General features: G+C 35.6%; 1 protein-coding gene across 1 annotated transcript in view; it reads right to left on the bottom strand.

Annotated features, from left to right (window-relative positions):
* Window positions 1–9,290: 9,290 nt before the first annotated feature.
* Nubp1 (NUBP iron-sulfur cluster assembly factor 1) overlaps window positions 9,291–15,430 on the bottom strand; it is a 49,755-nt gene continuing 43,615 nt past the window's right edge. Inside the window, exons 8-9 of the mRNA XM_075368799.1 lie at window positions 11,237–11,423; window positions 9,291–9,562 (exon numbers count right to left, since the gene is read on the bottom strand). Coding sequence (XP_075224914.1) covers window positions 9,525–9,562; window positions 11,237–11,423 — 225 coding nt within the window. The 3' untranslated portion in view covers window positions 9,291–9,524. The remainder of the gene's footprint in view (window positions 9,563–11,236; window positions 11,424–15,430) is intronic.

Genomic DNA, 15,430 nt, shown 5'->3' with positions numbered 1-15,430 from the left:
CAGACTATTTGCATTGTATAAAGTCTTTTTTAGTGCAATTTTTGAGTTGGTGGTCGAGTGTGTACCTTCCCGTTTCACAATCTTTCTGTTTGAGAACTGTTACTACGATTTTGCGCCTTTATTGTTTAGACAATTCATCTCCATTTCACGGGGATTCAGAATGTTTTTGTGTATGTTCTGTCCAAGCACTTGTCTCATCGCAGCAAAAAGAGTGGCAACAATTCCTGGTCATAAGTCCCTGTTATGAGCAAAGGAGCCTTTACCTTTAGTCCTGCTCGCGCTCTTTTAGAGCAAGGGCTGTAATCTGTAACTGTGTGTTTATCTTTGATTTCACGCATTTGATCCAGTAGCGGCGAAGAGGTGCAAAGATTGACAGGAGAATACAGGTCTCCAGCTGCCCATGGCTTGCTGCAGGAAGTCGTCACACTTGTGGGCTTGTACCCAGTACTTTTTGGGTAGAAGGAATACGGTGAGCATTTCTGTTTGCATACTGTTAGGTTAGAAAATCTTCGACCATGACCAAATTTAAAGAGGTAGGGAAAAGGCCTGGGCGGAGGAGGAAGCCTGAGCTTTTTCCTTTGACCTCCTCAAATACTGGTTCAAACAATGATGGTTCAAAAATGGATATAGGGATGACCATCCGGGAAGGCGTAAACCCAACCGTTGAAGAGATTTACCGAGCCGGGGGCAGACCTGGCAGCTCTGCCCCATTGGCCCAAGATGTTTTGGCAGAACTAGATGGCTTGTTTTCTTATTTAGCAAATTCCAAGAGTACCAGTAAAGCTACTTAAGGGAGATTATTGCCTCATCTGGAATTCTTCTGAGGAGCTTTTACAGCTCTTGTGAAGGGTTTCAAAAATCTTGCCTCAAAGCTTAAAGAAATAATTGTAGTTCAAAAACCAGGCCCGATCCCGATCCAATCGCGTAGGTATGCAAAAGTGGTTGGGGGCAGACGTGAAACCAGCCAGTCCTCTATGGTTGCGTTTCTTAATAGGGCGAAAAGCTCAACTGTGTCCAGCAGTCAGCTGAAGAAAACATATAGGTTGCCCTTCGGGATGACCGGAAAGTCTTAAAATCCGAAATATTAAAGCGACCACTTATAGGTTCCTCTGTGGTTAAGCAATTTAATGTAAAGGTAGACCCAAAGAGAATACGTAGGGCCCGCATTATAGTCTATGACATAGACCGTAGTCTTACCAATGAATATGTATTGTCCCTCATTAGGGAGCAGAACACTGATTTGGATGAAGCCGCCTTCCGGCGGGGACTGTAGGCTGGCCTTTAAAACAGACAGGCGTGATACTCACAAATATCAAGAAGTTTTTGAGGTGGGTTCTGGTCTCTTTAAAAAAATTACGTTCACGGGCAGATTGTTTATTGATTTTTGGTCCTGCTCTGAATAAAAGAGTACAGGAATGTCCAAAGATGCTTTAAGTGCTGCAGATACGGTCACAAGGCCAAATTTTGAAAGTTTGCCTTGGTGTGTGCGTATATTGTAGTGAGGAAAACCACAAGCGTGATGATTGTTCACATAGGTCTGAGGCTACGGCCTTGCTAACTGTAAAAGATTGCATAGGAATCATGAGCACCCAGTTGTTAGTAAGGAATGTGACTGCTACATAAGGGCCGTTGAGTTTAGTCCAGTTTGAGTTAGGTGAGCTTGTAGAGAGACGAAGCCTCGATAGTGTCTTTCTGCAGCACCCATACGTAATTAAGGGTGATCTGCCCATCATTCATAGTAAGAAAAGGTTTTATGTAGGGCATACCTGTATGTCTGCTATTCTGTGCAGGAAGTTGCTTGATAGTGTCTATACAGTATGTTTCTGACGAGCATCATATTGTGGTCAGCCTTACCATTCACAGACAGAACCTTACAGTTGTTAGTTCATATTTCCAATACAGGAGTCCCACTTAGGAATATTTAGCGAGGTGGGATAGGATCCTTCGTATTGTGGATAATGGTCCAATCCTTATTGGTGCCGATGTTAATGCGAAGTCGCTTTTCTGTCACAGTGGGATCACTGATCATGGAGGTGGCTTAATTGATGGTTTAATCGCGCAGCACAATTTTGAGGTCTGATGTTTTGTCTGAATTTTGAGAGTAATGTTACAGACCAGTTGGCCACTTACGTCGGTATGGTTAACGGACGAAGGGCCTTTTCAGGTACAAATATTGACATTACCATTGTTAGGCCATCCCTGGCAGGATCCCTGAGCGGTCTATGGTCGACGACTGTTCTAGCGATCATCGGTTGATACTTTTTGAAATAGCGGATGAGCTGCGCAATGGCCATGAGGGACACTATCCTGTTTACAGAGGGCGCTTTCTGCATAGGAAGACGGACTTGCCGAAATTCTCCTCTTTGTTGGAGTCCAGACTGGGAATTTTTTCTCGAGTCCTTGACGGTCTGTCATTAGATGTCCTGGCAGAAAATTTCATTTCTGTGGTGGTGCGGCAGCTGAAGCCGCCATTCCTGGAGCCACTGGCCGGGAACATATATCTGGTTGGTGGTTATGGAATCTGACAGCAAAATGAAGCAATCTGTGAATCGACTCAGAAGGGCTGTGCAACGAGAGGGTGACCCCGATCAGCGTGCGGCCCTATCTGCGGATTACCGAAGAAGGAGAGCTAGGTACTTCCATAGTATTAGGTTCTCCAAGCGTAATTCCTGGCGTTCCTTCGTTCAGGAACAAGGAAATAGAAATCCTTGGAGTATTGTGAATAGGGGGTCCTTGGGCATAAGCGCAGGAAAGATGTCTTCTTGTCACCTTTATCAACCCAGGTGTGGTAATTGACCAAGACTGTCATTTACATTTTTTAAAATCATGTACTCCCGGACGATACAATCGTGGATGAGGTTTCATACCACCAGCGTGTCAGACAGGAAGTCGCGACTTACAATCTTCTGAGGTTAAATAGTTAGGTCCAGGTCAAATAGGATCCCGAGTGGCTAGAGTTCCGGCCTAGGCATTGGATTAGTTGAAGGTTTCGATTTGGGATTTCCGCTGGCAGGGTGGCCACGCTGCCGGGGTATGTTAGCCAGTGCGACTGGGCGCGTGGCTTTGCCGCGCTGATGGCGGTCTCTGACTGTGACTTGGTAATGCCGCGCCAGACTCCACGGTGGGATTGGGTGTTGGGCGGGGTTTTCCACCGGCTTCTGCGTGGACCGGAATGAGGTTACGTTCCCCTTGTTAGGTGACCTAATTAGGTCGACTTATTGGGCGTAGGTCTGAATTTTTATGTTGCGTAAAACATTATTTTGATTGGAATGAGTGTAGCACTGATTTGACTTACAACTCATTCGTTTTCTGAGGTATTCACAGTCACGAACGGTGTTGTCAAATTTAGACTAGGCGCGGAGTCCGCGCCGTGGTCTCGGTTAGTTTGAGGGAATCATGTTAGGTTGGATGTGAAGATGTCCGTTTGAGGCCTACGTGAAGGCAAAATTTGATTTGTATTTTACTGATGTTAATGTCTGCCGGGGCATTTACATCGGTGGTATCCCGACCGAGACCTGGCTGATGACTCTGAGATGTAGTCACTTAGAGGGTCTAAAGACAACCTCTGGTAAAGCCCCTCAGGGCTCGGAACGGAGGGAGTGGTGCGCCGACCGGTAACGTCATAAGGCGGGTGTCTTCCCCTACGGGCTTGGGATGTACAACGTTCTCCTTTCAAGCGAAGAGTCTTACTGAATAGTGCACGATAAAAAAAGTTCGTCTCCGTTTACAATATTTCTAGGTTCGTAATTTTCAGTCAAAGTAGCAAGTTTTGTTTTCCAGTCAGTTACTGTCTCGTCACACACATCTCCAGCATCGCCTCATACTTCTTTAAATACAATTTGATGCCGCTTTTTAAAACTTTCCAGCCAACCATTTGAACCGCTGAAATTGGTGCTATCTATTTCTCTGCAATTTTCTTTGCTTGGTAATGTACAATTACTCCTGAAATTGGTAACTTTCTTGCCCTCGCACTCACAAACTATTTCTTCGTTGCTAGTTTTTCGCATATGCCTATGGAACCGCCGCCTTTTAATCAGTGTTTGTAACTCGTTTTTATTTTTTTAAATTTTATAGATTGAGTCTTACATACGCCCAATTTTTCGACTAAGTTTTTAACGGACTTTTTCGCTGGCTTTGATTTTTGTATTGAATCTCACAACTCGTTTTTTCAATGCCATACTTGTTAAATTAATACAGTAAGTTCTGTACTTTAGGTACTGAACTGTAATATGGATCCGTAAAAATAAAAATGACAAATTCATTTTTGTTTTCCAAACAAAATGCATACACATACACACGTACAATAATGAAGACTGTTGTAATGAACAAAAACGACACATGTATAAGTCACGTATAGTACATAATTAATTTAAATAAAAATTGTGACCGAGATAAGCAATGATGAGAGGGTAAGTTATGATTCACAGGGCAGTGGGTATAAAGGCTAGTTTACTGTAAGTTGCCAAAACGACGGACTGTGTGCCGTCGCCTGTACAAACTTTTAAAAACTCTCTTTCTGTCGCCTATTATACGAGGGTTATTTTTTTTCAAGGTCCGATCGGTCACGAAATTAAAACCACAGTGAAAATAAATTTTTTTTTATTTGCAACAAGTACTTACATAGTTACGCTATTTCTCTACATAGTCGCCAATCCGACTTAGAAATTTGTCGTAGCGTGGTACCAACTTTCCAATACCCTCGTCATAGAACGGAGCCGCCTGTGTTTTCAGCCATGTGTCTACGCTGGTCTGCAGCTCGATGTCTGTGCCAAAATATTGTCCTCTTAGCCAGCGTTTCATGTGAGCAAAGAGGTGAAAATCGGATGGAGCAAAGTCCGAGCTGTATGGTGGGTGATCAAGCACTTCCCAACGAAAACGCTGCAGGAGCTTCTTTGTTACAGCTGCAGTGTGCGGCCGAGCATTGTCATGGAGAAAGATAATGCCTGATGACAACATTCCTCTCCGCTTATTCTGAATTGGCCTTCGTAGACGTTGAAGAATCACGCAGTATGAGGCTGCAGTGATGGCCGTGTCACGTTCCATGAATTCCACCAAGAGAACTCCATTCCGGTCCCAGAACACAGTAGCCATACACTTTCTGTTGGAGAAGGTTCGCTTGAACTTCTTTGGTTTACTGGGAGAATGAGAATGCATCCACTGTTTGGATTGTTCTTTTGTTTCTTCAGTTTCGAAATGGACCCGTGTCTCGTCCCCTGTGACAATTTTGTTCAAAAAATGTACTCCTTCATTGTGGTAGCGCTGGAGAAACGTCCATTCTCATTGTTTTGTGATTGTCGGACAGCATCTTGGGAACCCATCTCGCACACAGTTTGCGGTACTAAAGTCTCTCACTCACAATAGTGTAGAGAGCTGACCTTGAAATTTCAGGAAACGAATCACTCTATACAGATATTGTGAACCGAGGATTTTCTCAAATTGCCTCATCCACTCGCTTCCTTCCCTGACCGCCTGCATCATGAACATCTGTACGTCCTGCTTTAAAGTTCCTGCACCATTGTCTCGCTTTGCTGTCACTCATTGAAGTTTCACCGTACACATTACTTATTCGTCGATGAATTTCAGCTGCATTACACCCCTCAGCCTGAAGAAATCAAATTACCGCACGCACTTCACACTTGGCGGGAGGTGCTATTGTTGTAGACATGTTTACGTGCTAGCTGCGTGTTCAGAACTAAACGAAGTAACGCGGGCGTGATTGAAGGCCATACTAGAGACGCTGCGCAACACATATGCGCAAAGGTTCATCCGATTTTTGTGCGGGTTTTTATTTTGCGACCGATCGGACCTTGAAAAAAAATTACCTTCGTAATTGGCGACGAGTTACTGATAATGTAAACATTTATGTAGTGTTACATGCAAATTTATCAGTTAAAACTTTGACGTGACTAATTTTTATTTTTGTTTAAGCACGGTAATTCGTGCTTCGTAGTACAGTATACTGTATGTATAGAACTAACTCCCCGGGTTGGTTTAGTGGTGAACGCATCTTCGCAAATCAGTTGGGAGTTCCAACATTCAAAGTTCAAATCCTAGTAAAAGCAGTTACTTTCATACATATTTGAATACTAGATCGTGGATACCAGTGTTCTTTGTTGGTTCGGTTTCAATTAACCACAAATTTCAGAAATGGTCAACCTGAGACTTAACAAGATTTCACTTACACCCATACATATCATCCTCTGAAGTAATACCTGACGGTGATTCCTGAAGGCTAAACAAGAAAATAAGTATATGCAGTACTGTACAGTATACATATTCTATTTTATATCGTGGGAAAATTTAGTACTGTACTTTATGTATAACATTAAATGGGTATTACATATTTTTGCATAAATTACAGTACTCTACACGATTCTCAAAAATCGTTTCTGTTAACTTTTAAGATTTTTTCCGTTTCCCCATCAGCCAGGTTGCCGTTATTTCAGGGAAACTTAACATCATATTTTTGGTAAAATTCACGGACCAGGGAAATTTTCTGTTGCAGACAGAATTCTGATAAAATCCAGGTTCCGTTAACTCACGTTTTACTATATATATAAAGATGGCAAATGCTTATATAATAGTTGACTTGAAAAATCTTCAGCTGGGGAAAATCGATAAAAAGTAAAAATGGAAGTCCCATGGCAACACAGAATCTTTAATGTGCTGGAGTTTGTTATCAAAAGTAGTTGTTATCATCCAGCCACTCTGCTCGAAGAAAATGTTTTATACACTTAATAAAATCAGAAGTAGTAACACGAATGGTGAAGGGAGGTTGATTATATACATCTTTAGCAGCAGAATCTGCAGGTTCATTATCTGGAATTCCCATGTGTCTAGGAATCCAACAGAAACTCACTTGTGTAAGTTTTGCAATGGTTCAACTCAGCAATTGCATTATAGATTTCAGCGACCAAACAGTGTCTAGAGTAAAAATCTTCTAAAGCTTGGAGTGCACTACATAAGTGGCTACAAATAAGGACATGACGGTATTTTGGTTAATGATATTAAGTGCCTTATTGATAGCATACAGTTCAGCAGTATACATATCTGCAATATTAAGCAGACAAAACATATAGATTCCGCTATTAAGAATAAATGCGCATCCAACGGAATCATTCTGTTTTGCTCCATCTGTATATACTACTGCATCAAGATTTATTTTGGAGAGAATGTGGTGAAAACTTTGCTGAAAAATGGCAGGTGGTGTTGATTGTTTCTTGTATATAATATGATAAAAAATAAAATTTATAAGGTTGATTCTCTACAGAGGATATGAACAGGGATATGTTGGAAAAATAGAAGGTATGTCAACATTTAAAAGCTGTAGTAACCGCCAGGTACTTTTTTATATCCATAGGTGCAGTATCATGTGGATGGTCTTCATATCTTTGTAAATTAGAATTCACAAGAACTGCAGTAAAAGCTGAGTGATTCAATTGCCCTTTAAGATGGGCAAAGTAAGATTCTAGAAGTTGGTCACGTCTATGAAATAGCTCATCAGCTATTTCAGTGATATCCATAAATAAAAGGTCTTTGCAAAAAATTAATCCCCGGCTTGTATTTAGAGTTTTGTGGCATTCTGCATTGATGTTTATACCACCCATATTACGGAGATGTAAGATAGATCGACTCTGTTCGTCATTAAATGTTTCGATCAGAATTGATCCATCTTACAATTTTCTAATGTTCTTCGGGGAACCACTTGAAGTTATTATTAATGTTATCAAGAAAGGTGAAACCTTTTGGAGGGAGCCACCTTCCTGATTATTGTGGAGAACAACAAATCCAGATGTTTTTATATTTAAGATTTACTGCATCAGGATTTAAACACACTCTCTTCTACCACGCTGTTATCCTCGTCAGACAAGGCTGAACAATCAGCTCTTCACATGACTAAAATTGGTGATTTTTTCAGATGGATTACCAAACATCATAAGGTTTATTTGTGGACTTGAAATTTTGGTCCCACGAGTACCGGCAATATAACAAACCACTTCAGCAAAGCACACACATACTGGAGCAAGAGCTAAACATAACTGGGTCGCTCAGGTGCCCAGAGGACATCTTCGAGACTCACTACATAAAGCCATTCACCTGTCAGCACAATAGTCTCTACCTTGGGTTATGGTTGTGTTTTATAATGTGTTACAACAATACCGAGTGCATGTGTAAGAAGCAATAGTGTAGAATGTAGTTGTGTAAGAATATATGTTGCAATTTGTATAATGTTCTTGGTGTACTGTATGTGTATAGTGTGGTGTACTGTATGTGTATAGTGTAGTGTTCTGCAGCTCAGTGTGTAGTGGGAAGAAAAGCTGCAAAGGTTAGGCTCATGGGGACACCAAGCCCCAAAGTCTTGAAGAATAAGAGTCCCTGTCAGGGATTGAATGAATTAAATCATGAGTTACCTGCAACTTAGAATAGACAATGAACTTAATTTTTTTACTTGTATATTGCACACTTCACTTATTATGCAGCACATTCACAGTTTACTTATATTCAGTGAAAGTCTTATATGAATATATATATATATATTATACATACATACATAGAGGTTCTATTTTCTAGACACTAGCCAGGAATCATACCAGGCACCATCAGCGCATTAGTCGTTTTCCTACAACCTACATCAGATCATGGTAAATAGAAAAAACTTCACAAAAAATGTTTTTTTCAGAAAATAGAGTGAAACAGAAACACACCATGGCAGACAAAAAAGTTGTAATTGAACAAAAAATAAAATAGTTAATATAATATAACGAAACATTTTTCTTTTAATACCTGGGAGAGTAAACAAAAGATTCTTATTGCTACCTATTTTATAAAATCTTTATACAATATAAAGTGGTCCCTTTGATGATAATAAACTGATAAAAAGAAAAAACACAGTCTTTACGCACTGATACACATACTTGTGGCATAAGCAGCATGCGTCTTATTCTCATTAGCTTTATTTTTAGTAAAGACACATGAATGAAGCTTGTGCTGAGTTGGCATAAGCAGAAGACCTTCACTCAAGTGGTATTAACATGAGTACAGAGCTGCAGTTAGGGCTGTAATGTCGCAACAAACTAAGTTAAGGTAAGAGTCTGGCTGTTGTAAAATTGCAACATGATTCACTGCTGTGATTCGCGTAGCATACTGCAGGAAATTATCACATTTCATCATGCAGCAAACATGTTAACGAATAACATATTTTATACTATTATAAGCTACATTAACTTTGAAAATATATATGAATAAAATAAATTTAAGGAATTTTTATTTTATTACAATAAAAGAGTATGACTGGTAAAGAAGATAATGTAGTATATATAAATGATCAATGACAAAAATATTTAACTGCAACATATACAATTATTTTAATGCAGTTAAATAAAGAATCAAAAACATATACAAACGTGAGAAATTTTCATAACAAAACACATACTGCCTACAAAAGAAACAATGATACAATTTTTTCAAATGTGTCCAGCACTTTTCAAGATTTTTTCAAAGTAAACTACAACATTGATCAATCTTCATCTGCTGTTACCTTCCTCACAGTGAAATCTAATTTCTGTAAAAAAAAATAAAGAAAATAATAAATGAACAGCATAAATAAAGATCAATGTTAAATAGAATTTTTTTTAGCAGCTTTATTCTACTAAAAATAATAAAATCCAGAAAATAACATAAATAATAGATGATCTTGGGTAACAGTAGACTATACTCATTTACAACTTGTTTGTTGTGTAATATGTTAAACATCTGAGAAAATAGCACTCTAGAAACTGCAGAATGTAAAGCAACATAAAATGCCTAAATCAGTTCTCATAGTTCATTGAAGTTTAACACTCTATTACAGTTTCACCAAATTGCTTTGTAATTATTAGCAGCCAAATAAGTTTTTTACTTTTTGAATCCACGGATTTATCGTCAGTTATAAAATAATACAGCAGGTAAAATTCAACAATAAAGAAATGATTTACACTATCATATACTTATAAAAACTGACATCTGTCATGTCATGATCAACTAATGATAGAAAAAACAAATGAAAAACCTGTGATAAGTTGATAATTAAAACTCCAAAACCCAGTATTTTCCAACTGACAACACATCCATTGATTTGAAAATTTTATATGTATATTGGTAACTTAATATTAAGCTTGTTACATTCATTATTTCATAGATGATTTTTATTTTTTATATAAGTATAATTTTTAGGAAACAAGGATTAAAATGGTATAAAACTAAATTTTTCCATTATGTGGTTTATAACATATCCAAACACACACAAATACACAATAGCATGCAAATTAATCTGAACATTGAGAATTTTTTTTTTTTTTATTTCCATGTGGCGACACTGCTTGACCAGACCAGTTCTTTAAGTTGTTTGTGTAATGTAAGGTAACTTATCTTTGGTTTTTTAGCAATTTTCATGTTATAAATAGTGTTTTGTGAAAGTTTATTTTTTGTTACAAAATCATATTTTTGTATATTTTGTACTATATGTCTTGAATATATAACAATGGACATAACTCCAAGAAAACATTATAAAATTGTATCTCTTACTAAGCATACTGTATGGTACAATGACAAATAGCTTCAGAGTGTGGTGTTGGACTAGGGACAACAGGTGCTATTTTAAAATAATTTAAAGAAATTGGTTCGTTTTCACCTCAAAGAAAGAGGAAATGTGTCCATAAAAGAAAAGCTACTCTAACGAAGAATTGGTTATTAGTGAAAAAAAGTAAACTTGATCCAAAATTATCTGCTATGGATTTAAATTCATAAGGCAACAAATTCCAACAAGGCAACAGAGTGTTCCAAAAAGATCTGAGATTTGGCACCATGCCATACTGCCAAAAAGTGGACAAATTTTTCAAAGAATGAAACATTAAAGTGCTCCTGTGGCCAGGCAACTCCCAACTTAAACCCGATTAAAAATCTTTGGGCAATAGTCAAAAACAACTCTTAAAAATGGATTATACCACAAAAACAGGCCTCATTAAAGTAATAACCCGGTACCAGTTTCATATAAAAAATAGACTAATTCACTTGTTGAAATGATGCCAAATTATATACACAAAACAATTAAAAATAAAGGACATATTTATTTCTAGATATTCATAAATAGTACATGTATGATTTTTTTTCTAAATAGTTACGTTTTATTAAATAACATCTGTGTTCAAATTTAATTTGCACATTCCTTAATATATAAATATATGTTGTAAAAACTTACTGGCAACAACATTTTTAATCGAAAGAGCTGTAGGAGAATCAGGAAGCTCTGTTAAATAATTACGGCCTTCATCACAACATCGTGCCAGTAATGGATCCAACGGTATACTTCCAAGAAACGGTACAGAAAATTCATTGGCCATTTTACAGGCCCCTCCAGTGTTAGCTGGAAATATTTCTGTTTCAGTCTGAAAGTAATTAAAATGTAAATAAAATAAAACAACTTTACATTAATAGTAATAATTAAAAGAAATGGAAACTCCAGATGATACTTTAGTTATAATTTATAAAAGAATTTTAATTTAATAATTAAATCAGTATAAAAAAAACCGTTTACATAAACAAAAACTACTCTCAATAAAATCTGGATAAGGTTTTATTAAATCCTGGCTCAACTGAAAAAAATAAAAATGTTAAGTACTATCATAACTTATTAGAAATACATTAAAATATTAATGGTAAGTAACTGAACTTCATTTACTTACTTATCATTTATCATAATAAATATAGTATTAACTAATAAATAGACTATATTTTATTAAAATATAGTTGAAAATATTTCAGAAGCACTAAAGAAAAAAAAATATATATATATATATCAAACAAACAAAAAAGTATTAGGTACAAAATATCAGACACCTACATAATAAGATTAAAATTCAGTAATAAAAATGGAAAATCATACACATGAGAATATCAGTAACACATAATAAATAAAGATGAATGTCAAAGCTCAATAATATAATTAAAAAAGGCAATAATATTGACAGAAAACTTGCAACCAGTTACAAGAACAAACAAATTTTATATACCTGAAAGCTAAATTTTATTGCCAATTTATGTTAAAATGTGGAAAAACAAAGGTAAAATTTCAGTATTCAAAGTCATGTTTAATAAATGGTCAGAGAAGACGACATAAGAAAAGAACTTATATATATGTTGACGCATGGTCTAGCAATCTAAAAAGTGAATGTGTTGATTACTTTATACAGTCTTGTACAAATTAATCTCAAGAGTATGTTTTCAAAAATAATCAAATTTATAACATATAAAGAATGTACAGTGTTTATTACAGCATTTTTTAATAACCATTTTAATTCTTTCAGGCACTGAATCTATAACATTTTTACAAATTTATTTTTCTTGATTTCAGTGGTGGCTCGTAGTTTAAAATTAGTGAGGGTGCTGCTCCAGAAAACCTTTTCTGGAGTAGTTAAAGTTTTCTGTGAAATAAAAAAACCAAAAAAGAAATGAGTCAAGTAGAATAGCTGGAAGCAGGTTAATAATCTAATTCTACACTTTATCACATTCAAGAATATGCTACACGGTTTTTAAGCACAATGTGCTTAAAAACCATATTCAGTTTAACTGAATAAATAATAAAATGTCAATACAGATATTTTTTAGTATTATTAGATAACTTAATAAAATGTCTGCTTAAAAACGCTATAGTCCAATGGTGCTTAATTTAAATTTCTACGTAGTTGCAGAAACAAATACATAATTAGATTTTATATTCATTTTAACTTTCATATTCTTTCCACCGATTAAACTAAAAAAGGAATGAACAATAAACGTTCCTTCCATACACACGCGGTGTAAAAAAAAAACTAAATTCCACCAGCACGCCAGGGTTGGAACTGCGAGAGCGACGTGCTCTTTCTCTTTCTCTACCTTGCAGCCTCGGTGCAGCTTCCTATGTGCACATGTGCACCAGCAGCCAAACACCACGCCGCTGAAGCACACAGTTCCCTATAAAGATTTTTCTATCTTTTTCAAAGAACATCCTCTATAACAAGTGCAGTTCACAACTCGAGAAATAACTAGGAGAAAATAATGGAGGTTTCAGACCCTGGAGAAGCTGTCCAGACCAGATCTGAGTCTCAAGCTAATAATGGATACAATAGGAAAAGAAATAGACATGGAAATAATATTTTTAGATTTCAAAAAAGCTTATGACAGACTACACAGCGAATCCCTACTAAAAATTTTAAGATACCTCAGACTACATACCAAATTAATGAACATGATAAAACTGACTCTCACAAACACCAAGTTAAAGGTAAAATTCAGAAGCGAGCTCTCAGAACCATTTGAGATAAAAACAGGACTGCACCAAGGCCCTCAACAATATTATTCAACTGTGTCCTAGAAATGGTAATGAGGGAATGGCTCAAAAAATGCCCCCAAAGTTAAAAATAGGCCGGGAAAAAAAACTGTCTTTGTTTTGCTGACAACTTGGCACCGCAAGCCAACAAAGATAAATCACAGATGTTAGAACTTCAAAACATTGCAAATAAAATTGGCCTCAAAATATCATTCGAAAAGATATAAATTATGTCCAAAAACCAACACAATTAAAAGAGGTAAAAGTAAACAATAATAAAATCAAAATAATAACCCAATTTAGATAATTCAAAGAAATAATACATACAACCTGAATGAAAAAACGTCAATCCAAATAAGAAGAAACAAACTATCTAAAGCTCAAAAATTAACCTGGTACAATTACAATAAAAAATGCCATCGATAAATGCAAAAATAAGACACTACAACACAGTTATAAAACCAGAAGCCACTTGGACAGCAGAAACACTCTTCCACCTGAATGAACAATCAGACAGACTCGAGAAAATCGAAAGAACCTGCATCAATAAAATGTATCAGAAAGACAGGCAGTGGTGGATTGTGCCTGAAGTCATGTACAAAGAGTTAGAACCCATAACTGAAGCAATGAGTTACAGAAAACTAGGATTCTTTGGACATATCGTGAGAATGCAAGATTCATCTTGTGAAACAACATTTAGTACAGTACAATCTTGACTTGAAAAAATACCAAGACAGGATGCAGATGGATCAGAGAAATAAGAGAGGATTTTAAGGAAACTGGTCTTACTCCAAAAGACACCACAGATAAAATAAAATTAAAAAAGAGAATCAAGAACAAAAATACTTCACACTCGCAACATGAACATTTTCAACACTAGAAGGGCACAAAGATCGAAATGTATGAAAAAGTACTGGGAAGACTGCAAGGTCCAAACAGTCGCATGAAACAGACTTGGATAATAGTGACTAAAGTGATCCCCTATGCGATCATAAAAGATGATAATAAATAATAATAATAATAATACATAATAAATAGTAAATAATAATTATTATTAATTATGGAACGTGTTTCATTATTAAGTCTTGTTATTTTGTGTATTTTGTTAGTAGTTTTGAAAGAAACATAATAATAACCTTCTTTTCTGAAAATGTTAGCAACTAGGTATAATTTTTATCAATCTATATTAATATAGGTATATATATATTAATTTATTTAGATTAAATTTTTTATAGTCCATATTTTTATTTTTTTCCCACTGTACGTTAAATAATTATATATAATATAATATTTTTTCAGCCACCACAAAGTACACAATTAAAGAACACTCTTACCTTTACCTTTTCTTTTTCATGTTCAAAACATTTTCGAGCCTAAGCCCATCTTCAGTGATGTTTTTTAATAATTCTTATTTTTTACATTTACACATTAAATTATGGCTTTTAACTTTTATTTTGTAAAAATTGTTTATCGATAAAAAAATTTAAAACATTTTTTAAAAAATTAATAGTACTTTTTCATTCTCTTGACTGAACAAATATTTGTTCTGAATTAAAAATTTTTTTAAAATGTTTTAAATTTTTTTATCAATAAACAATTTTTATGAAATAAAAAGCTATTAATGTGTAAATGCAAAAAATAAGAATTATTAAAAAAATATCACTGAAGATGGGCTTAGGCCCGAAAACATTTTGAGCATGAAAACTAAAGGTAAGAGAGTGTTCTCTAATTCTGTACTTTGTGGAGGCTGAAAAAAAATTATATATATATATATATAAATTAAATTAAATTTAAACCACCAAAACACAATACTGTGCAAACCACAGAAAATAGACAAGTTAAATTTACCATATAATTCCGATTGATTTTTGCAGACTTCCACATCTTAAGTTGGCATTTAATTCTATAATTACGTTAAAATAGATTGTTTTTATAATTTGTGAATTTTGAATTTGTCAAAATTGTTACTGTTTTATAAATTCTGAGATCTATTATGGATGAAAATGCAAATTCTACATTCAGTAATCAGTACTGGACAGTCTTGTCTGATGGTTTAAATTTCATTTAATATTAAAATTCTATTACCAC

The sequence above is a fragment of the Lycorma delicatula genome, chromosome 6 (assembly GCF_047948215.1).
Source record: "Lycorma delicatula isolate Av1 chromosome 6, ASM4794821v1, whole genome shotgun sequence".
NCBI lineage: Eukaryota > Metazoa > Arthropoda > Insecta > Hemiptera > Fulgoridae > Lycorma > Lycorma delicatula.
This window is presented reverse-complemented; position numbering and strand designations above follow the sequence as displayed.